The sequence below is a fragment of the Lemur catta genome, chromosome 15 (assembly GCF_020740605.2).
Source record: "Lemur catta isolate mLemCat1 chromosome 15, mLemCat1.pri, whole genome shotgun sequence".
Taxonomy (NCBI): Eukaryota; Metazoa; Chordata; class Mammalia; order Primates; family Lemuridae; genus Lemur; species Lemur catta.
In genome coordinates, this window is record NC_059142.1 from 12,100,644 (window position 1) to 12,124,702 (window position 24,059).

Genomic DNA, 24,059 nt, shown 5'->3' on the forward strand with positions numbered 1-24,059 from the left:
TTCAAAGAGGAAGCCTTCTTTTATCATTTTTACACAAATTTTATTGTGTATATTTAAGGTAAACAACACGATGTCATGAGATACACACATACAGTAAAATGGTTGCTATGGTGAAACAAATCAACATACCCATCATCTCACACAGTTACCCAGTGGCAAAAACAGCTGTAATCTATTCATTTAGCAAAACCCTATATACACATTATTAACTCTGGTCCTCATGTTGTACATTAGGTCTTTTACCTTTATTTCCCCAAGTATTGTGACCCACTCGGCTAGCAGAGGATGGGAGGGACAAGGTGGTGGTGGCATTGGGCATCTCACCCAAGAGCAGGGCTAAGGCATTGAGGTGGTGGAGGTCAGTGTGTGAGGTATGGCCAGGGTCCCGGGAAAATGTTCACCTAGACACTGGGAACTCACCGTGGGGCTTTGTACATAAATGGTTTAAAATGTTTATGTTGAGTAAGTGAATGAGTGGACCGATACCTCCCCTGCTGGGACATTTCCTTACAGGAACTCATGGAGCCAGAAGCTGGGACCAACAGAACGGCTGTTGCTGAGTTCGCTCTACTGGGCCTAGTGGAAACAGAAGAGATGCAGTCTGTGGTCTTTGTGCTCTTCCTCTTCGCCTACCTGGTCGCAATCGGGGGCAACCTCAGCATCCTGGCTGCCATCCTGGTGGAGCCCAAACTCCACACCCCCATGTACTTCTTCCTGGGGAACCTATCAGTGCTGGATATTGGATGTATCACTGTCACTGTTCCCACAATGTTGAGTCATCTCTTGTCTCACAAGTGTATAATTTCCTGCGGAACCTGCCTTACACAACTGTTCTTCTTCCACCTTCTGGCTGCGATGGACTGCTTCCTGTTGACCGCCATGGCCTATGACCGGTTCCTGGCCATCTGCCAGCCCCTCACCTGTAGCACCCGCATGAGCCAGACGGTCCAGAGGATGTTGGTGACTGCATCCTGGACTTGTGCCTTCACCAATGCACTGACCCACACTGTTGCCTTAACTACTCTCAACTTCTGTGGCCCTAAAGAGGTCAATCACTTCTACTGTGACCTCCCACAGCTCTTCCAGCTCTCTGCTCCAGCACCAAACTCAATGAGCTGCTGCTCTTTGCTTTGAGTTTTTTGATGGTAGGTGCACCTGTGGTTCTCATCCTCGCCTCCTACATCCACGTGGCAGCTGCGGTTCTACAAATCTGTTCAGCGGAGGGCAGGAAGAAGGCCTTCTCCACATGTGGCTCCCACCTCACTGTGGTGTTCCTCTTCTATGGGACGGGGGTCTTCAACTACATGCATTTGGGTTCAGAGGAAGCTTCGGACAAGGATAAAGGGGTTGGCATTTTCAACATTGTTATCAACCCCATGCTGAACCCACTTTTCTACAGCTTCAGAAACACTGATGTGCAGGGTGCTCTGTGGCGGATACTTGTGGGGAGGCGGTCACTGACCTGAGAGGTGACAAGGTCCCTCCTTTCCTGCCTCTTCTGGACTGAGGGAAATTTCCCAGGAAGGCAGTAACCAGTAAAAATTAGTCAATAACCATTTTTCTTATCTCCTGATGCCTGAAGATCAGTGTTCTGTATTTGTCATATACAAATGCAGGAGACCCTGCATAATTCATTCCTTTATCACTCAACAAATATTTATTGAATTACTTCTATGATCCAGACAGTCTTTTAGAGCATGAATGAATGAAATAGAGAAAAATCTCTGCACTAATACAACTCACATGCTATAAAAGTAGACAAAGTAAGCGTCACATGTAGTGCGTCACATGGTGATACGTGCTGTGGAGAAAAACAAAGAGGGCAGATATGAAGTTGGGCACTGCCAAGCAAGCCTCCTGGGCAAGTGGCTGTCTTGTTTTCAGTTGTGCCCATTTTCTGGGCAGAGTTGAAGCCTTGCAGCCCTGTATGCCTGGGAAGCAATGTTTCCTGGGGAAGGACCATTTGGTTAGTCACAGCTGAAGTAACTAAGGACGTCACTGCAAAGGTTTCTTCTGGTGGGGATGTCAGATTCCCTCCAGATCAGAGTATGGAAAGTTTTTTTTAAACCGTGAGCCCAGTGCCAGACATTATTTCATTCAGCTGTTTGCCTTTCACCCGTCAAGAAAATCAGTTTCTTCTCTCCACTACCACGTAAGAATCCCACTGGATATTTGGGAGACAGATGGGTCTAGAGAGGAAAAGAGCCCCCTAAATAAAACTTTAATGCGTACATGATATATCTTAAAGTCAAGAAAGGGATGTTCCACCTTCATCCCCTGCCATGTCTTTTTCTCTTATTTAATGTGACCTTCCTCACACACATGATAAAGCCTTTGAAAGGGTAAGCATTTATACTCCATTTAGGTCCTTAGAATTTTCATTGTAGAGTACCCAACATAACCTTTTCCTCCAAAGTCAGTCTTTTCTCTCCCAAAGCTCCTTGCTCAGAAAATACATATCTATAAATGTAGTTCCTGGAAGAAAATCTATCTTCTTTCGTTTTCTCTCTTTCTCTTCCTCTCCCCCTCTTGCATGGACTGAGATGATTATTTAAATTAAGGAACACAAAGGTGTCATAAGCATACATTAAAACTTGTCTTTAAATATGTGTTGTGATCTCTACTTGAATTACTATTCTCTTCTACTTCCCAAATGTGTTTACCAAGTACACACCACACCCTTTTTCCCTTTGGCGATGCATCTTTCTGACTTTTGTTATTAGTACATCAGGACAGCTCCAACCCACAGTATTTCCTCCCCCTCGTGTTCATCCAGCCCTCAGCCCGTTCATTTCTGATTCTGTCCAGCCTCCCTGGGAAGGCTGCTCACCCTGTCCTGGCAATTCTACTGTGTTTCTGCTGTATCATTCCTAACACTGTCCCCATGGCTGCACCTGGAGCTTGGCTTCTCTGTCATTTCCTCTTGGGGTCAAGGGACTGGAAAGATGAGCTGAGATGAGGAAGTGAAGCTATGAGAGTGGGAGGCAGGACAGGATTGGAGTGGAGCAAGGAGGATGAAATGTGAGGACACAGGGACAGGATGGTGGACAAAAGGAGTAGGAAGGAAGGGTGGAAGTGAGGGAAAGGACACAATGAGAAAATGGGAGATGAGAAAGGAGGCGAGAAGTAGGGGCATCCAACAAGATGCTTCAGGAATGTCAATGAGATGAAGAAATTGACATGCAATAAATGAAGAATGAGAAGGGGTGGGGGGAAGAGAATAAAATTCATACTGTGGAATCACCTCCCATCAGTGTGTGGCCATATAATAACCAGCTTCTGTACCTTTGATGTTATTGCTTGGCCTCACCCTTCCTACAAGGAAAAAAGAATTGAACTTAGGTTTTACTGAAGATGTAAATGATATAAAGTAGTCTGGGTACTCCTGCTTCCTCGGGCTAGGAGATGATTATAGAAGGACAGAAAGTAGGACTAACAGATGGGAAAGAGGGAGGAAGATGTGCCATCAAAGTCCTCAGCTTCCCTGCCTTTGGGGCCATGCTTGCCAATTTTGTGTAGAGAACAGAGATGAAATATGATACTTGTGGGTCTCCAGACACCTCAGGATTAAAGAGAATGTGTTTCCCTAAAAGGAAAAATTCTTGTGAACAAAAATCAGGGATATGCCATGGTGGGACTGCAAATTAGTACAACTCCTGTGGAAAGTAATTTGGAGATACCTCAAAGAGCTAAAAATAGAAATACCATTTGATCCAGCAATGCCACTACTAGGCATCTATCCAAAGGAAAAAAAGACATTCTGTAATAAAGACATCTGCACTCGAATGTTTATGGCAACACAATTTACAATTGCAAAGATGTGGGAACAACCCAAATGCCCATCAATACATGAATGGATTAATAAAATGTGGTATATGTATACCATGGAATACTACCCAACTACAAAAAACAATGGTGATCTAGCACCTCTTATATTATCGTGGATAGAGATTGAGCCCATCCTGCAAAGTGAGGTATCCCAAGGATAGAAAAAACATGCACCACATGTACTCGCCATCAAATTGGTACTAACTGACCCACACTAAGGTGCTCACGTGGTAGTAATACTCACTGGGTGCCAGTCAGGTGGGGGGTTGGCGGGGGCGGCTAGAGCGGGTGGGGTGAATAAACCCACAGCCAATGGAGACAGGGTGCACTGTATGGGGGAAGGACACACTTGTGGCCCTGGCTTGAGCGAGGCAAATGCATTTCATGTAACCAAAATGTTTGTACCCCCATAATATCCTGAATAAAAAAAAATCAGGGATATGGGTAATAATTGCAACATCACCACTCATCTACTGTTCTGTGATCTTAGAAATTTCCTTACCATGGTTGGTAAATTTCCAAGCCTATGGTTGAGCTTGGGTCCACCTGTACCATAAGGGACTGGGACAAGATTGCCTCTCCACAGTTCATCACATTTAATGATCAGTCATAACAGTGTGGATGAGCTTTTTCCCAGGTCTGAACACATCAGAGAACATTTTGAGACATTACCACTACCACTCCCACCTCCCCGTCTACCTCTTGGGCACTTAGCACTGCCTCAACTAATCTTATTTATGAACCCAAAAGGTCGCCAGGCCTTGCCATTGCTTCCTCCTGAGCATTCATCCCTTTCCTGTGTTCTGCCTGTTCCGCAGACCCAAGGGGTTTCTTTAACAAGTGAGGAAGTTGCGTTTCCTTGGAGATTTTTGTCTTTGTGCTCCCAAATGTAAATATGTTTATTTTAAAATTATTCAGAAATGCTACATCTGATAGTGGAAACATTCAGAAAATATTATTTTGTCAAGCATAAAATAAAACTCCAAGTATTCCTTCACCGCACCAAAAACCATTATTCAGACATAACACCTCTTAAGAATTTTGTGTTTATTCCTCCAGAGATTTTATGCATATGTGATATGCTCATTTCACATCAGTACAACTATACTGTTCTGTGATCTGCTTTTTGTTTACCCTACACATTATGCAATGCAATATCTTACATGGCAAAGACTAAATTCCTGCTTTATCTGTTTTAATGGTAGTACAGTATAACATTAAACAGATAAACCATAATTAATTTAATCAAACCTCTATTGATATAATTAGGTTGTTTCCAATTGTTTTGCAGTAACAAACAATGTTGTGATGAATGTCCTTACAGAGCTGTTGTTGCAGATTTATGCAATTATTTCCTAGGATTAATACCTATGAACAACTTTATCAGATTAAAAAATGCAAATATTAAATTTGAGATACACATGCACACATATACACACATCCTTTTTAATTTCCAAAGGCTAATTTAGTGAACTAATTTATAGTTCACTAAATTATGATAATATCTGTTTACCCACATCCCTGCCACTAAAGGGGTTTTATAAATAAATATCTTTAATTTTTACAGTCTGAAGATTAAGAAATTGTAGTATTTGTTTTGAAATTTTCCAGTTTTATTGAGGTATAATTGACAAAAACAATCGTGTCTATTCACGGTACACAACATGGTGTTTTGATGAACGTATATATCATGAAACAATTACTACAATCAAGCTAATTAACATATCCATCATCTCACATAGTTATTTCTTTTTTATGATGAGAACATTTAAGATCTAACTCCCTTAGCAGTTTTCAAGTACATAATACATTGATATTAACTATAGTCACCATGCTGTACAACAGAACTCCAGAACTTATGCCACCTGTCTAATTGAAACTTTGTGCCCTCTGACCAACATCCAGGATACTATTCTGATCTTTTTCCCTTTATAGGTAAAGTGGGATTTTCCCCCCTTCTGGCTTCTTTGAAGATTTTCTCTTTGTCTTTCATTTTCTGAAGTTTAAATATAATATTTTTACACATAGATTAGTTGGTATCATCCTGTTTGGTGTTCTCTGAGTTTCCTAGATCTGTGGTTTGGTGTCTGTTATTAATTTTGGAAAATTCTTAGTCATTATTACTTCAAATATTTCTTCTGTCCCTTTTTCTCTCTTCTCTCCTTCTGATAGTACCATTAAGTATACGTTACACCTTTTGTAATTGTCCTACAATTTTTGAATATTCTCTTCCACTTTTTCGTGCCTTTTTTAAATTTGCTTTTCAGTTTGGGTAGTTTCTATTTACATATCTCCAAGCTCACAGATTTTTTTTTCCTCATCCATGTCCAGTCCACTGATGAGCCCATTGTCTTAGTCCATCTGGGCTGCTACAACAGAATACCATACACTGGTAGCTTATGTACAAGAGAAGTTTATTTCTCACAGTTCCGGGGACTGTTGAGTCCAAGATCAAGGTGCTGGTAGATTTGGTGTCTGACGAGAGCCCACTTCCTGCTTCCTAGATGGCTGTCTTCTTGCTGCATCCTGATATGTTACAAGGAGTTCTCTGGGGCTGCTCTTATAAAGGCACTAATCCCATCCATGAGGGCTCCGTCCTCATGACCTAATCATCCCCAAAGGCTCCACCTCCAAATACCATCCCATTTGGGATTAGGTTTCAACATATGTACTGGGGGGGAGGGGAGACAAACATGAGTCTACATACCCATCAAAGCTGTTCTTCATTCTTTTATGGTGTTTTTGATTTCTAGCATTTCCTTTTGATTCTTAAAGTTTCCATCTTTCTGCTTACATGTTGTCCACTTTTCCATTACAGCCCTTAGCATAATAATCATAGTTATTTTAAATTCTCAGTCTTAATTCCAAATCTCTGTTACATCTGAGTCTAGTTCTGGTGCTTGCTTTATTCTCTTTGGACTGTGGGTTTTGCCTTTTGGCATGCCTTGTATTAACAACTTTTTGTTGAATGCTGGACATGATGTATTGGGTAAAAGGAACTATAGTAAGTAGGCCTTTGGTGTGGAGTCTTGTGTTTATCTGCCCAGGACTTAGACTGTGTTTACTGTTTGCTGTAGCTGTAGGTATCAGAGGCTAAGATTTCCTCTGATGTCCTAGATTTTGTCCCCTTGCTGTCTTTGGGTTTCCCTAGTCATTCCTCCTTTAACAGGATTTGAGCCTTGCAGTTCTTTCCATGGTAATCGCATTATTATGTAGCAGTCCTACTGATGTGGTGGTAAGATGTGGGGCCAGGGAAAGCATTCTATAATCCTGTGACTAGACCCCAGTCTCACTCAGTCTGTGTCCCTGGGCTGTGACCTTCACAGTGCTACCCAGCTCCCTCCTCCCCCTTAGGTGGGACAGGAAGGCTAGAGTTGGGTATTTCCTTTCCCTTATTGAAGGCTAGAGGGGGCCGGATATTTTTCTTTTCCCACATTCTCAATTAGGCTCTGGGAAATCCCACACTTGGTTAGGCTCTGATAAAACCGTTTCCCCTGAGGGCAAGACTTTGTTAAAGAAATATACTCTGGGTGTATTTCAATATGGTCAAGTTTCCCCTCCCGCTGCTGGAAGCATAAAGGGATTTTTTTCCCCAATCTTCATATGGAGAAACTGATGGGCTTCCTGGAGGTAAAACTCGGGAAAGTGTGAGAGTCCTATTAACACTGTCCTTCCAACCCAGACTTTTTAACTCTCAAGCTGGGACACTTCTATTCTCCAGCAATTTGTCCATTGCAGTGTAAACGCTCCTACCTTCGCTGTCTGCAGCAGTGGCTTCTGCTCCAGGTAAGCTGGGATTCTGTGTATCTACCTCTCTCCAATTTCCAAGGAACAGCTTGCCCCATGACCTCAGTTATCTGAGAAATCTAAGAAGAGTTGTTGCTTTTCAGTTTTCTCAGCTGTTTTCTTGTTGTGAGGATGGAAATGATGACTTCCAAGTTCTTTGCATGTTGGAGCATAAAACAGAAGTCCACATTTTATTATTTGATAATTGTTTGTGATGACTATTTATGGTCTGTCTGACTTCTATTACACCCTTTCTAATAGCTGGCAATTTCTGTCTGGCATCCAGTTGGTTCCAAGGAGTGTGGTTCTAGCCATGGCTCCCAAGTGGAGGTATCAGAGTATCTACTGCCCTGGCCACAGGGAGGGTTCTAGGTAGGCATGGGACCTATATTAGTTTAATAAGATTCTTTATACTAGCATTTCTCAACTGGATTTTCATGAGAGAATTAAGCCCGGCACAAACTAATTTGAATGACTATTTTCTCAGTTCTCCCAAGGATACATAGCTAGCAACACTAGTAACATTCTAGATGCATGGGTCAGAAGTTGCCTATCACATAGAACAGATGGCATTAGGTTAATTCCCTCAGAGAATGCTGGTTGGAAAGGACCACTCTAGACTTTGTTAGGTAGAGATGAGGGTATGCAGGTGGCACAGACCCATGAGGATAAAGAGTAGAAACCACAACAGTAGGAAATGGTGCTTTAGTGACTTTCCCTCCTTGGGGGTGTGTGCAGAGGAAAGGAGAACCTGTCCACGAGTTCCTTGCCCCATTAACATCGTAAAACTCACACCCCCTAGCGCCATGACAGTTACGGAGCCAGCCATACAAGGACAGAAAATGGGAGGATACATGATTCTGGGAATCTCCACCCATTTCCCAGAAAAGACATGAATATTACATCCCCAGCTTAACATATTATTAGGGATTAGCATAAAGGACAGAGCCTAACCCTGGGATGGTGCTGTTCCTTATTGGAGCAATCCGCTCTCTACTGACCTTGAGAGAGTACTATACTTTGTATACTCTGTCTTCCCCTCATGTGGGGAAATCATGAAGTAAACCTGGATCCAACTCAAGAATTATAGAGTAAAAACTTATTGGTGCCTTAAATGAACAATATTCCAAACTAATGTTTCTGGATAAAAATAAACAAGATGATATTTTCCTCCTCAAGAAAAGTTTACAGTCTACTTAGGTTGTATGTGAAGGGCATGGGATTTGGTCAGACATGTGGGCAGGATGACTTAATATCGGAAACATGGAGAAAAGAGATCAAACATTCAGGTGAAGATCTGAGAGTCTATTAAGCAGTAGTTGACGTCATTATGGAGTTAGATGAGTCTCCAAAAGAAACAGTGAATAAAAGGAAGAGAAGATGGAAGAGAAAAACAGTAGATCCCATATATTTAAGGGTTTGGAAAGAGTTAAAATGTATCAAAAGAGATGCTGAAAATCTACTTTGTGCTCCTTGTGATTTATAGTCTTCTAATGGCAATGTAGACACCTGTTACCTCCTGGACTCTGGGCTCACTCTGAGTTTGGTCACTGGAACATTTCTCATTATCCAGGGGCTCTTGCACTACACATTCTTTGCATTGGAGTGTTGTTTTCAAAGACTTCAAGATACTATCCTTTGCTCATCCATGTGTAATAAAATTAGTGTATGATTCTGGTATCTCTATTAATTTGTAAGATCCTTGGGAGCAGAGACAATGTCTTTTCATTGAATAAATAGATGAATAAACTGATTGTCAAATATTTATGATTTTACCACAAGGCTGGCCAAAGTGTGCAGCACACAGATTATGAAATTTAACTATTTGCTAAATGATTAAATTGTAGGTGTTTGGGGGTGGTGCTGGGGTTCAGGAGCATGAGCACCTCTGAATTACAGATTGTTCCTTTCTTAGGCATAAGTGTCCAGGGCTAGCTGTCAATCAGTTTCAGTTATCAACCAGAATTTTCCCAATGAAATTGAGAAATTACTGCAGATTACTGTGGATTTAGTAAAACCAGGTATAGACATATCTGATCCCCAGAGGCAAAAGTGATGGGTAAGGAAGATCATTACACAAAATAGTTTACTAATAATTCTGGATTCTCTCCCCTTTCCTGCTGAAGAATCCATGAGAGAAGTAAATCAGTCATCAACCCTGGAATTCATCCTCTTGGGAGTTAATGGTCAACAGGAACAAGACTCCTCTTCGTCTTCTTCTTATTTGTTTACCCCATCACACTGATTGGAAACGTGCTCATCATCTTGGCCATTCACTCTGACATTCACCGTATTTTTTCCTTGCCAACCTCTCTTTGGTTGACATCGTCTTCTCATCTGTAAGCATCCCTAAGATGATAGCCAGCCATCTCTTGGGCAGCAAAATCATCTCCTTTGGAGGATGCCTAACACAGATGTATTTCATGATTGCCGTGGCTAACACTGACGGCTGTATCTTGGCTGTGATGGCATATGATCGAGCTGTGGCCATCAGCCATCCACTTCACTACACAACAGTTGTGAGTCTGAAGTCTTGTGTCCTGCTACCTGTTGGGTCTTGGATGGTTGGAAACGCCAATTCCCTCCCCCACACTCTGCTCACAGCTAGTCTGTCCTTCTGTGGCAACCACGAAGTGGCCAACTTCTACTGTGACATTGCCTCTTTGCTCAAGCTGTCCTGTTCTGACATCCACTTTAATGTGAAGATGATGTACCTGGGGGTTGGTGTTTTCTCTGTGCCACTGTTGTGCATTGTTATCTCTTATATTTGGGATTTTTTCCACAGTCTTACGGGTTCCATCCACCAAGGGTGTGCTCAAAGCCTTCTCCACCTGTGGTTCTCACCTCACAGTTGTTTCTTTGTATTATGGGACAGTCATGGGCATGTATTTACGTCCTCTGACTAGGTACAGTCTAAAGGATGCACTGATAACTGTGATGTACGTGGCAGTGACCCCAATGTTAAATCCTTTCATCTGTACTCTGAGAAATTGGGACATGAAGGCTGCCCTGCGGAAAGTCTTCAGAAAGAGGATCTCCTCATAATACGTGTGAGGGTACGCATCGGAGACTGCAACATGCACTTGAAAGTCCACCCTCAATGTAATTCCCCTCCAGGAAGCTACCTTTGCTCTTTTCAGCCAGGAAATTCTCAGAAATCTTGGAAAAAATTGATGAGATATTTCGTTGAGATTATCACTTTTAACACATTTTTGGTCCTTTTGGCAGAGTGGCAGCATAAGAATATTGGGTACATGTGCCAGCTCTTCTACTGACTAACAGAATAATGTTGGGGAAGTCTGAAGCTCATGTACAAACTAGAATAATAATAACTGCTCATCTTTGGGTTTGAGGATCACAATACCTCGTGCTTTAAATGCTATAAATCACTATACAAATGTCAATTTTTATTGGACTATTATGTTTAAGCACCTCTACTTTGTGTCAAATTATGAGGGCAAAAGCTGTCTTAATAAACCACACTGTATATCTCACAGTCTTGATCATATAAGATGCATACAATAATTATTGGTGGAAGTGGGATAAATGTATGAAAATATTCATATTTGAAATGGAATCTGTTAGTGATTAGACATAATCAGACTGGACATTATTTTCCATATATTTTTATAGAGCTAGTATATCTTTTAGGGTCGGTTAGAATTCATTCTGTAAACAGAAATCATGCCCAGTATTTTTAAACAAAAAGATTTAAAACAGAGAATTAGATACTTAGTTGTATTCTAAAAGAGCCTAAAGGTGAAAAAAGTTCTGCCGTAACTCAAAAGCTATTAACTGTAGAAATAAGTTCCTTCTACTAGGACTAGGGGAACAAAAAGGGAAGAGTGGTGTTATCAGAACCTAGGAGTTCAGAGGAGGGATGACCACATATCTCATCCTCAAATCTCTGAGGGGAGCTGCTAAACAGCTGCCATTGGGTCATTATTTAGTGAGGCGACCCAAACTTTCATTTCTGAAGGGTCTGAAATCGCCATAGTACTGCTTTTTTATTTTTGTTACAGCAGGTTTTATTAATCTTTGCTATTGGACATGGAACTATTAAGAAGCACCCCAGACATGGTTGTGAACTTTGTCCCTCATTGTGTAGCAGCAACACAATGTCCTGGGTAATTAGGATCAGTCACTCAAACCAGTGGGGAAATACCTTTTTGTTTCCTGAATGATCCACAGAGAAATGCCACAATTTGGTTGATCTTAGCAGCATAATTTTCAGTTTAAAAAAATATATATCCCAAAGATTATTACTGATAAATTCTTATAAGGTTATAAATAACTAACACAATTTTTTAAAAAACTACTTTCTAGGATAGATGCCATAGAAGTGCATTAAAAACAAAAGTGAGGGGAAGATGAATATACGTTCAAGATGCGAGGATTCATAAGAGTAGACACAAGGGAATGAAAGTGTGGCTACAATTAGTTGATATAGGCTACTAATAAATTCTAATTTTCAGGTCAGATGGTGGATCAATGGGTGTTAACAATGTATTCTTATGAACAGATCAACAGATTGATGATAGATAGATACACACAGGTAATAAATAAAAGCTCTACACGAAACAATAAGAATTAGTCTTGAGCCAAGAATTAGATAACTAGAAAATGTTAAGGGAAGAGCGTGAAGTAATGAAACCAAGAGTTTAATTGGGCATTTCATAGAACAATCTACAGAAGAGAAAGTGACGATAAAGACAAACAATATAGATGAAAAGGTGATGTGGAAATAGAAACAATATAATATAGTGATATATAGGAATAGCAATTGTCTGCTCATGTCTACCTTGGTGCTTCCCTGCTCATGTCTGTGGGCAGCAGTGTTCACCGGCCCACGGTGGCTTAAGCACTGCCCAACCCAAGATCATCAGTGGCAGCAGGGACCAGCACATGGTGGCCCGATCTTTCACACTACCCAAGTCCCCCATCAGTGGTGGGGGCACATGGCACCTGCCCAAGGGCCATGCAAGAGCACCCAGCCCCTCTGCTCCCTCCCTGGCCTGGCAGGGGCACTGGGGAGGCAGTAGCATTGGTTGATCTGATCCCTAATAGACACAGTGCTCTGGGTCTGTGATCTCAAAATGCTACCAGCCATGTCACCCAGGGTTCCCGCTAGTGGGGCCCTGCCAAGACTTCTCACCAAAGCTACACCACAGCACAGTCTCCAGTCAACTCTGTCAGTCCAGCAGCCTGCTACAGTGGAGAGTCCCTTACACAGCTCAGATTGCTGAGTGCACAGGAGAAGGGTTAAGCCGAGGGTCATCTCCTCTGTCCCTTCTCCACATGCAGATACCTTCCCTAGGTGCCTCTGATCCCACAGAGTGGGTTGCATCTCTTCCCTCCCCTTCACTTTGGGAGCCTCCTGTCACCTTCATATTGATTCCCAGTGTTCTCTTTTAGATCATTGATCTGAAAGTGAACGTCCACTGAACACTTTCAATCTTCTCTGTGAAAGCAGCGTGTGCAGTCTGCTTCTGGCCCTCCAACTTGGCCCCTCCTCCCAGGAAGAACACTTTCGGATTTTAGTATTAATATTTAAAAATGTTTAAATGTCTCTTTGTTGTGTGTCTTTTTCTATAACTTAAGCTTAAGCCAGTCATCCTCACACATTCCCAAGTCACTCAGGGAGGCTAGGATTGGCATCCAGCCTCTTGCATCTAGAAGAGCAAAGAAAGGAAGAACTCCTGTCTGTTCTGTCATTATTGAATATTTAAGTATATTTAGAATTTACCATGCTGCTCAAAAATGATTCTCTTTAATAACTAGTCTAGCTCTAATCTAAACCAATAAGAAATCATATCACAAAAGTTCTAAATATACCCATTTTTGGCTAACCCAGAGTTCTATTAGGTCTTTGCTAGACTTAATTGCTGAAAATACAATATTTTCTAAGGTATTTTACAACCCAGGGAAACTACTAATATCTGAAGATGGGAAAAAGAGAAAAGTATAAACATTTCCCTCAGCTTCTAAGTAATTTCATGAAACATTTGTTCAATGATAACTCTGCATTAAACTGCGGGAGGCTGTAGAGAAATAGAACTGAAAGACATCTTTTGTCCCCGACCAATTTACACTGCAGTGGGGGAGACAGACGGCTGGACCAAAAATTCCAATGGGTGGGTAAGCACTGAGATATAGGGGCAGGTAAGAAGAACAATACTTCTGGGGGAATGAAACATGAACTGTGCCCTCAAGGAGGAGAAGGGGACAGTCACAAGTGGAGAAGGACTATTTCCTGGTCAAATCAGTAGCTTTCAAAAGGTTAGGGAAGGGAGAAGACCACCCAGTGAGACGCCAGAAAGGTGGCCTGATGTGGATGAAGAGTGAAACCAAAACTGGGAGCTGCACCTGTACCGTATGACAAGGGAGGGCTGAATGGGGACAAGCTTACCTGCCATGATGAGGCACTGGGGCACTGGTTCATTTTCCTGGAAGTGTGACATGTCATGAAAGGATCATAAGCAAAAGGGTGACAAGATCATATGTAGATTTTAGAATCATTCCTGTGAGTATGTGAGAAGGAAAAATCAAATGGTGTCAGAGCACAGGCCACGAGACACACTGTGAAAGGAATCTTACGAGCAAAGGGCTAAAACCAATTTTGTAGTATTTTAATTATGCCCAGTGTTGTTTAAACAGATCTTTTTAAAATTAAAAACTGTATAAAAACCTTTTTACTGATCTCCGATTCTTGATTCTGAAACTTCTGCATGTCGTATGTCTGCAAACAAATCATCAGCCCCATGAATGAGAAATATATTCCAATGAAATAAGCCAAAGTCACAAGATAAAACCTAGATAAAGTCACCTCCAGGATTTTCTAATATTCCTTGTCACCCTGAAGCTTCCAGCTTCTAGGACAATGATTCATGTTTCCTTTATCCTGACACCCAAAATTATGTCTCCTCTCTTGGGCATAAGACTACCTAGAGTTACATTTAGGTGACAGTAATGTGTGGTGAAGAACGAACCCTGCTGCCATGATCACAATGACCCTGTCTGCATCCAATACAGTGCTCCACTATTAACCTGTAAATAAATACATTTGCTTTCTAGACAAATTCCAGGAAGGCCACAGAAACTGGTTTCTTAGCCATATGGAATAATCCGCAGGTGAATTTCTTTCAGGATAGAACAAAACTGATGTAGACAATAATCCTGACATACTGTGATCCTTCAAGCCAGAACAAAAAGAAAATCTAGGATGCAAGGCTCCATCAGAAGAGAAATGTGGGCTGATGCCATGCTGGCAGTGGGTGGACCTGCTCTACATCTTCTGGGGAGACTGGAGCCCAGCGTGGGCCATGGTCAACTCGAGCTGAAGTAAAGACCTCCTCCTCGGTGTGCATGTGCTTGGTACAGCTATGCCATGGTGATGAGTACCCAAAAACTACAGGAAAAAAAAGGTAATACATGAAGTGTACGTGCCCAGCAGGCACCGCTCTAGAACCAGGCAGGCTGGGTTCAAAGCCTGGCTGGGCCACTCCCACCTGTGTGACCTCAGGAATGCTCCAGGGCTTAACTATCCTTTTACCCAATTTGTGAAAAGAAGTGAGCAGAACCCGCCTGCCAGGAAGGGATGTCATAGGGGGCAGCATCCAACCTGGTCTGGGCCCCGTGTTCCCTTCTCAGAAACCCACGCAGCTGGGCTGGCGATCCCTGTGGCAGCGCAGAGACAGGGGAGAGGTCCCCAGAGGAGCCTGGCAGGATCGGGGCTGTCCCCGGGCTCGGCCTCCAGCAGGCCCTGCCACCGCCTGTGACGGGGGACAGGGCGGCCACATGGTCACAGGCAGCCCGCGCGGGGCCCTGGCCCGGGCGCCCTGGAGCCCGCAGAGCCGGCGCCCAGGCGGGAAGGGCTCTGGCCCGTGGAGCCCCACGGTTCCCCACAGTCGCACGCACTGGCCCATCTCGTGCCAGACACCTGCCGCCAGCAGCAGGAGCTGCCCTTTGCCCTTTGGCGCCTTTTCTCTGCGCCCTGGGCTGGGCCCCGCGCTCGCCCCCCGCGTTGGCCGTGGCGTGGCCTCTCTCTGTCACCAGTTCCATTGGGACGTCACAAGCGCCCCGCTGACCAGTGCATGCTCGGTCTCCGGGAGAGCTGGGTGCTCGGAGAGGTCTCTCCAGTTCTTCTGCTCTCCAGAGACACATACTGCACAGTTTGCCCTAATGGGCAACTGGCTGAGGAAGCTGAATCTCCCCACCCTCCGCCGGCCCCCGCCGGGCCGCCATCCCCCCCTTCCCTGTCGCCCGTGATGTCCCTCCCCGGGTCCGCGCCCACCCCGCGGCCCCTGCGCCCCCCTCGCGGCCCGTCCGCAGGCCACCCGCCCCCAGTGGGGGTCGCCGGCCTCTGTCCGGGGGCTTCTTCATAGCCCCCAGGAGGGATGCTCCTCTCCCGAGGGCGCGCTACCCCCTGGGGACCCTCCCCAGCACACCTTGGCGGGAGGCCCCAAAGAAGCCTGTGCTGTCTCCTGCCTCCTCCATCAGGGCCACCATCCGACGGTACAGAGCCGTCAGGATCCCGCCTCTCCAGCGACGCCAGGTGACCCTCATGCCTTCACCACGGGGGCCGGAGGTCAGGGCTACCAGGCCTCTAACCTCCAGCCACCTCCCCATGTCTTGCCAGGAGCAGAAGCAGGAGAGGGCCCAGGTGACAGCAGAGCAGCAGGAGGAGCAGCAGGAAGAGCCCGAGGAAGAGCAGGAGCCAGAGCAGGAGCCGGCTCGGGCGGCGGAGGAGGATGTCGCGGAGACCCCCGGGCTGCACGGGGAGACGGGCCCTCCCGGTGGCGGCCAACCACCAGCGCCACCAAGGCCCCGCTCTGCAGCCTCACTCCAGGCGCCCGTGTCAGGGTCACAGGCCGAAAAGAGTGAAAGCTGTTCGGCCACCAGGCAAAGGCCCCTCAAGAGAACAATGCCCATGCCACCGCTGCTGCCGCTGCCACCACCTGTGCTGCTGCCACTGTCATGGGACAGAGGTGAGCTACCCCCACCTGCGAAGCTGCCTGCCATCGCAGTGGAGGAAGACCGAGGCGCCTTGGGGGAGAGCATCGGGGATCAAAGAAACACCAAGGTCGTGCGGGACAAAGCAGAGGCCTTGGAGGATAAGACACAGGCCCTGGGAAGCTGCGGGGCCACCCAGCCTGCCCCCGCTCTCTCCCCTGCTGCTCGGATGGCCCCCTCCCAGCCCCGGGCCTCTCCTGACCCCGACCCAGGTCCTCCCACCCCTCACTTGGCTGCTGCCCCTGTGGTCCTTCCTGTCCCTCCACCTTCCTCCGCAAGCCTCACAACCCCTAGCTGCCCTGCGCCTGTTCCTGCTGCCCTTCCTCCTCCCCGTAGGGCCAGCGCTGCTGCGGGGACCCCACCTGAGGGGAACGGAAGCCCTGCCCTCTCAGGCCTCCCCGCAGCGCCTCCCGCCTCGCACCTGCCCGCACCTCCTGGCCCCCTACCCTTCTCCTTGATGCTGCCCCACTGCAGAACCGAGTCCCCCACTCCCATGATTGTGGATTCCCCTCCTCCCCCTCCCCTACCCAACCCTCCCCCTCCTCCCCTCCCCAACCCTCCTCCTCCTCCCGTCCCCAACCCTCCTCCCCCTCCCCTCCCCAACCCTCCTCCTCCTCCTCTCCTCCCCAACCCTCCCCCTCCTCCCCTCCCCAACCCTCCTCCTCCTCCCCTCCCCAACCCCCCTCCCCCTTCCCTGCCCAACCCTCCTCCTCCTCCCCTCCCCAACCCTCCTCCTCCTCCTGTCCCCTCCCCTCCTCCTTCCTTCACTTTCCGACCTCCCATTTTCATCTCCTCCCCTCCTTCTTCCTTCTCTATCCCTCCTCCTTTTTCCATCCCTTCCCCTCCTCCTTCCTTCACCTTTCCTCCTCCCATTTACATCCACTCCCAGCCTCCTCCTTCCTTCCACGCCCCTTCTTCCCTTTCCTTACCTTCCGCTCCTCCCACTTCCCTCCCCATCTCTTCTCCCTCATCCCGTACCCATTCTACTCTTTCCTTCCCCACTGGTCCTCTAGTCCCTTCCCCCAGGAACCCTGCTTTGCCCAAGGGCACATTCATCTCTTCCCCAGCAGCCAAGTCCACCGTCCAAGGCAGCCCATCTGCCCGTGTGACCCAGCGACCTCATTTAGACGCTGAGGTCACAGATATGGACACCACTCCCCCTTCTGCCGCCCATGTTTTCACCTCTCCCCCAACCCCTACTGTGGTCTATCCCCACGTCCCTGCACAGATCAGAGTCCCCATCCACCCCCCTCCACCTAGGGGCCGCGGCCCCACCCGCCAGCCCACACTCGGGAGCCCTGCCGGGCAGCAGCAGAGAGCCTCTCTTCCCAGGGCCCCTGTCGTCACGAGCCTCCCCACCACGGCTCCTCCAGTCGCCCCCGCTCCAGCGGGCAGGGCCTCTGCTATGCCATCGTCCACGCCGGCCTTTGACCCCGATGCCATGGACACCACCCCTCCTCCCTAGGCTGTCATCTTCTGGCCTCAGTCTCCTCCTGCCTCCTGGAAGAATTCCATCAGTTTCCAGAAGGGGCATGCTGGGGGCAGAGCAGCGAGTGGCAGCAGTGTGTCAGCGCAGGTCACCAGTGGCATGGGCAGGCCTGGACGGTCCTTCACGGGACCCAAACCACAGCCAGGAGCCGCCCCTAAACCCATATCTTGGCTCCCTCGTGGACAGTGACTGTACTGCTGCCCGGGGGACATGAGGAGCTCCAGGGGAAGCCATAGGCCCGGCCCGTCCTCCAGCCCGGCCGCCCGGGCAGCCTGCTGCCTTCCCCCTCTGACCAGCCGCAGCCCTGCCGAGTGGCGGGCTGTAGACCGCCTGGCCAAGAGACGCCGCTCCTGGAACTTTATCCTCCTAAAATAAAATCCCCAGTGTACCCGAAAACACACGTGCTATTGTTGTTCCTAGCGGTAAAAAAGTAGATATAAAGCGAATGCCCTCAGCAGGAAAATGACTAAATAAATAATAGTACCCTTTCATAGTGAATGCTACACAGTTACTGACATTTCATAATGACTGTTATAAAACAGAACTATACCTGGTAACTCAAAAGAATTTATACAAGGTATTGCTGAGTCAAAATCAAGATGCAGAAAGCTCATATATACACACCCATTTTTGTAAACAGTGCCAAATTTGGACAGATAAACATGTATGTGAACATAAGTCTACAGGTCTACACACAACTGGATTACAATGGACCCAAGAAAGAAAGGGCCGTGTTTGCTTAGTAACCTGGTGACTTGGTGGGAGGGAATTCAGTGATGCAGGGACAAGGAGAAAGAAGGTAAGAAAACCAATCAAAAAGAAAACGCTTGTAGGTGACAGCAGAAAACTGGCAGCATAGGAAGTCCTGGCCTCTCCCTCGAGCAGGCACTCAGACCCAGCAATGACACACACAGCAGTTCCCTTGGGAGAAGTCTGGAACCAGTGTAGGCTCCTACACACAGGCCAGCATGAAACCAGCCGCACTGAAGCCCACAGGAAAGGCCAAGAAGCCCTCTAAGCACAGTCCCTCCCCTCCGCACGTGCCCCATGATCGGCAGGAAACCCCCAGCTCCCAGCTCCTCCCTGGGAAGGGAAGGCAAGGACTGAACCGCGTGTCCAAGGTTCTGACTTTTCTGAGAGCTGCCCAGGGGACTGGTTTATGTCTTGCCTGGATCTGAGCACTGACAGGAGAGGACCCCAGTCTGGGAGCCACTGAAAGCAAAGATGGCAGTTTGGACCAGCCCACAAGCACTCCGTACAGCCCTGTCCCTGGCTCAGCGCAGAGTGGGTGGGTAAAGAACCCTAAATCCGAGCTTCTTCCTGGGTGGGAAGGAGATGGGCCATGTGTCCAACACTCCACCTTTCCCACAGGCTGCATGAGGGTCTGGCCTCTGCCACGCCTGTCTTGAAGCACACATGGGAGCCACCATACTACAGACACCCAGGAGCCCTGGGGGCACAGACAGCAGTTTGGACTGGTGAGAAAGGACTTGCCATGGGCCTTCCCCTCAGCTCAGCGAGAACGCAAGCGCTCCAGCTTCTCCACGGGCTGCCCCAGGGACTGGCTTAGGTCTTGCCTGTCTCAGAGCCCTGGTGGGACCCAGCACAGTGGGGGAGGGGCTGCCACTCCTGTTCAGCCCCAGGGCCTGAATGACCTGCACCTGGTTGCTATGGCACCTGGGGCTGCACTCTCCCTCATCATAGAATCTGCCCTAGGCAAACAGGGAGGTTTTCCTGCAGGGGGATGGGAGCAGGGACACTCTCCCAGCGCATGGCCTCTCGGAAGCCCACAGCATTCTGCTGTCACATCCATCCACGCTGGCCTCCTCACCACCCAGATCAAACTCACAGACCTCCCCGCTGTGTCTCCAGCAATCCGCTTGAGGCCAGAGGGCACAAGGTCCACACATCTTTTTATTATAATTGTTTTATATTGAAACAGTTTAAAAGCCACAGCAGTTATAAAATAGCACTGAGAGTTCCTGTGAAGCCTTTACTCAACTTTATACAACCATAGTACATTGTCAAAGTCAGGCAGCGCCATTGGTACAATGCTATTAACTGTTAAACCACAGACCACACTTGGTTTTCACCACTTTTTACATGCACCTTTTCTTTGTTTTCTTTTCTTTTCCTTTTTGCTATTTTTGCCTGCTCCTCCATGGGTTGGAACATGCACCTTTTCTTGGTGTGTATTTCACTGAAATTTTATTCTCTGTGTAGATTTGTGTTATTATTATCACTGCAACCAGGATATGAAACACAAAGAAACTTCTTCATCTTACCCCTCCCCTTAACCGCAGCCCCAGCATGCACTGATCTGTTATCCATCACTACAGTTGTATCACTTTGAGGATATTAAATGGAATTGTATGAAATGTAGCCTTTTGAGAGTGCAGCTTTTTTGCTCAGTGTAATGCCCTTGAGATCCATTCAAGTTGCTGTGTATGTCAGTAACGTGGACCCTTTAATTGCTAAGTAATACTCCACGGTGTGTTGTACCACAGTTTGGTCACTCATCCACAGAAGGTCATCTGGGTTATTTCCAGTTTCGGGCTATTAGAGATAAAGCTTTTACGAACATCTATGTACAGGTTTTAGTAAGAGCATACATTCTCATTTTTCTAGTACAAATACCCAGTAGTGGGATTGCCAGATTATATGGCAGGCATATATTTAACTTTATATATATATATTAAAAACCTACCCACACTCTTTTCCAGAGTGGCTATATCATTTCACATTCTCACCAGCAATAATTCAGTTTTTAAAAATCTTATCATACAATTGTGCTTGTCATACAATTTTATATCACAGTTTAAACATTCCTTAAATGTGTTTTGAAAACATGCTTTTAGTGTCTGCAAACTATTCTATCATCTGGATATACCATAATACATTTTATCAAATGACTTATTACTAGATATCTAATTTTCAATTTGTGGTAGGAAAATTCTCATTATGGTCAATACCTATATTAGTCAGAGACTGGCCAGGAAATGAGACACTGCTCCAGGGATTTCAGAGGGACTTTAATACAGGGAGTTTGCTATTCAGTTGGTGGAAGCACTGAGAAGCCAAAGTCAGTGAGCAACTCAGTACCTAAGGAGAGCAGGAAGGCCTTAGAGGTGAAGTGACGATGTGAGGAGCTGTGAGATAGAACTATCTAGTAGGAATGAGGACTCTGGCAGGCACTGCTTGGAAAGTGCTGGAAACACAAGGAAGAGCTTCCTGTCTGCTGCTAGCTGAGACACGGAAAAGACAGAGCTGCTTCTGGTGAGGCCACAAAAAGCAGAGAGAGAGTTGAGATGCACCTTCAGTTCTCCCAGCCTCTAATCTCCTGATTTTCTGCCAGTGCCTCCCCTGCCGAAAACTATCCAGAAACCTAAGGACAACAGAGCCTGGGAAATGTGTGTTCTCTCTCTTTTTTTTTTTTTTTTAATTTGAAACAGGACAATAGAGGTGGGCATGAATCTGATAGCAAACAGGCCAAACATTGAAAAGCACATCATCCTTGCATGCAAGTGTTTGTGCACATCTTTGATTATATCCTTAGGATGCATTCTTAGAAATGGAGCAATAGAGTTACTGGATCAATGGATAAATCATTTTAAGGGCTTTGATATGCATTTGATGTCACTAAAGGTGTCCCCTAGAAAAAAGCTGCACCGTTTACACACACACCTCCCAGTCCCTGGCACTCAAATGACCACTTGAAAACAATCCCCCAGTTCCCCAGTTTGATACAAAGAAAATCATATATCATTATTTTAGTTTGCCTCTCTTATTTTGCTAGTTAAAAAACGACTTTTTAAATTTTTTTTTCCAAGATTATATTCCTTCTCATGAGAATTGGCTGTTGATATTTTCTCTCTTTTTTTCTTTTTATGTGCTAACACATTTTTAAAAGCAGGTTTATTGAGGTTTCATTGACATACAACAAACTGCTCATATTTATAGTGAAAAATTTGATACATTTGGTGAGTGTATACACCTACAGAGCCATAAACATCAAGAAAATTAACATATCCGTCACCTCTTGAAGTTTCTTCACGCCCCTGTGTAATCCTTCCTCCCACCTCTGCCCACCACCCACCCACACCGTTACCAGGCAACCACTCATCCACTCTCTGTCACTATAAATTAGTTTGCATTTTCTGGAACCTTGTATCAAATTAAATCATACAGTCTGTTTCTTCTTTCTCTCTTTCTCTCTATTTTTCTTCTGGCTTATTTTACTCAACATAGTTATTTTGAGATTCATCCAGTTTTGGGTTTTGTTCACTCATTGTTATTGCTGAGTACTATTCCATTGGATAGATACACCACAATTGGTTTATCCATTCACCTTTTGATGGACTCTTGGGTGGTTCCAGTTTTTAAATAGCACAATGAAACTATGAACATTTGTGTTCAAGTGTTTGTATGAACAAATGCTTTTTATTTCTCTTGGATCAGTAACTAGGGTGGGATGATAAATGTCTATTTAACTTTTAAGAAATGGCCAACTGGCTGTTCCAAAGTGGCTGCAGCACTTTACATCCCTGCAGTGCTGAGAGTTCCAATCCATCCCCATCCTTACCAACATTTGCTGTGGTCGGTCTTTTTAATTTTAGCCATTCTAATAGGTTTCCAGTGTAACTGTTGTGTGTATATATTTAAACAGTTTTCCTCATATACATTGCAAATTTTTCATTGTTTTGAAAGAACTGTTTTTGTTTCGATTATTCCAATCTCAGTGTGGCTAAATATTTTAACATATTTTCTAGGTTGACACCTGGCCTGAGTTCACCTCCATTCTAACCAAAAACTTCCTCAGTTCCCATAGGGATCCCATAAAACTGTGTTCTTCCACAACAGAGATCATTCCCATTATCTTCATGGCTCCTGAAAACAACCATGGATTTTTTTGTTTGAGCTGGAAAGCAAGCTAGTGTAACATCACAATGTGGCAGGCCTTCAGTTTCTTCGATGCTTTTTTATGCTGTACCCAGCTTTTGTTCTGAGACAGGGTCTAGAGCCTCTAACGTGGTCCTCATAGGCAGTTGTACAAACTTTATTTTTCATGACAGCAATATTCAAATGCAGAATTTAAAGCACCTGGTGACAGCACCAAATTTTTGATGTATCCCCCATTTCACAAAGGCACATTTGCAAATCATGTTTCAGAGTTGGCCATAGGGAACACTTCATTGGTCTCCAACAGAAATGTAAAAATGCATCTGTCTGAACAACCACAGCTGTTGATTTGTGCTGTGTGTGTGGAAAGCAAAGCATCCAGGCACTGGCCCAAATGTAGAGTGGAAATAAGCAGCACAAGGCGGATGCTCACTAGCCCTAGACAGACAGACCGAAGGACTCCGTAGATACTCCACCTGTTGATTTGCTCTAATTTCAGAGAGAAGAGAATCTCTTAAAATAAAATCCCTTTTGTTTCGCAAAAACACAGCTGTGAGTGAAAAAGACATTGCCTTTTAGAAACATAATCTGATGATGATTTGTTTGGAAACGCACTGAGTCCAAGGTCCTTCTCTACTCTCCAAAGGAACAGAATAGCACTTCCTAAATGAATCTATGACATGTATAAATAGATTCATTCAGCAAAAATTTATTTATACTGTATGTCTAGCACTTTCCTACACATAATCCTTTGCCTCATGTAGCTTGCAGTCTAGAGGGAGAAGATGGACGTTATTCAAACAACATACAACACATATATAATTAAAACGGAGATGAATGTTTTCATGGGAAAGTACAAGGTACTATGTGAGGGTGTATATCTGGGACCTGCACTAGTCTGGGAGTCAGAGAAGTTTTCTCTGAGAAATGATACTGAATTTGAAACCTGAATGGTAATTAACTGAATGAAGAGATGAAAGAAGTGCGTTCCAGACGGAGGAAACAGCATATGCAAAGGCCCAGTGGCAGGAGGGAATGGGACCCT

The 24,059-nt window shown here is 45.5% G+C and overlaps 1 protein-coding gene and 1 pseudogene across 1 annotated transcript; both read left to right on the plus strand.

Annotated features, from left to right (window-relative positions):
• The first annotated feature begins 507 nt into the window (after positions 1-507).
• Positions 508-1,466, plus strand: LOC123620510 (olfactory receptor 3A2-like). Its single transcript, XM_045525793.1, is given in 2 exon segments — positions 508-1,087; positions 1,090-1,466. Coding segments are annotated over 2 exon segments (945 nt in total). The 5' UTR covers positions 508-519.
• An 8,279-nt stretch (positions 1,467-9,745) lies between these two features.
• On the plus strand, positions 9,746-10,659 carry LOC123620508 (annotated as a pseudogene).
• The last annotated feature ends 13,400 nt before the right edge of the window (positions 10,660-24,059 follow it).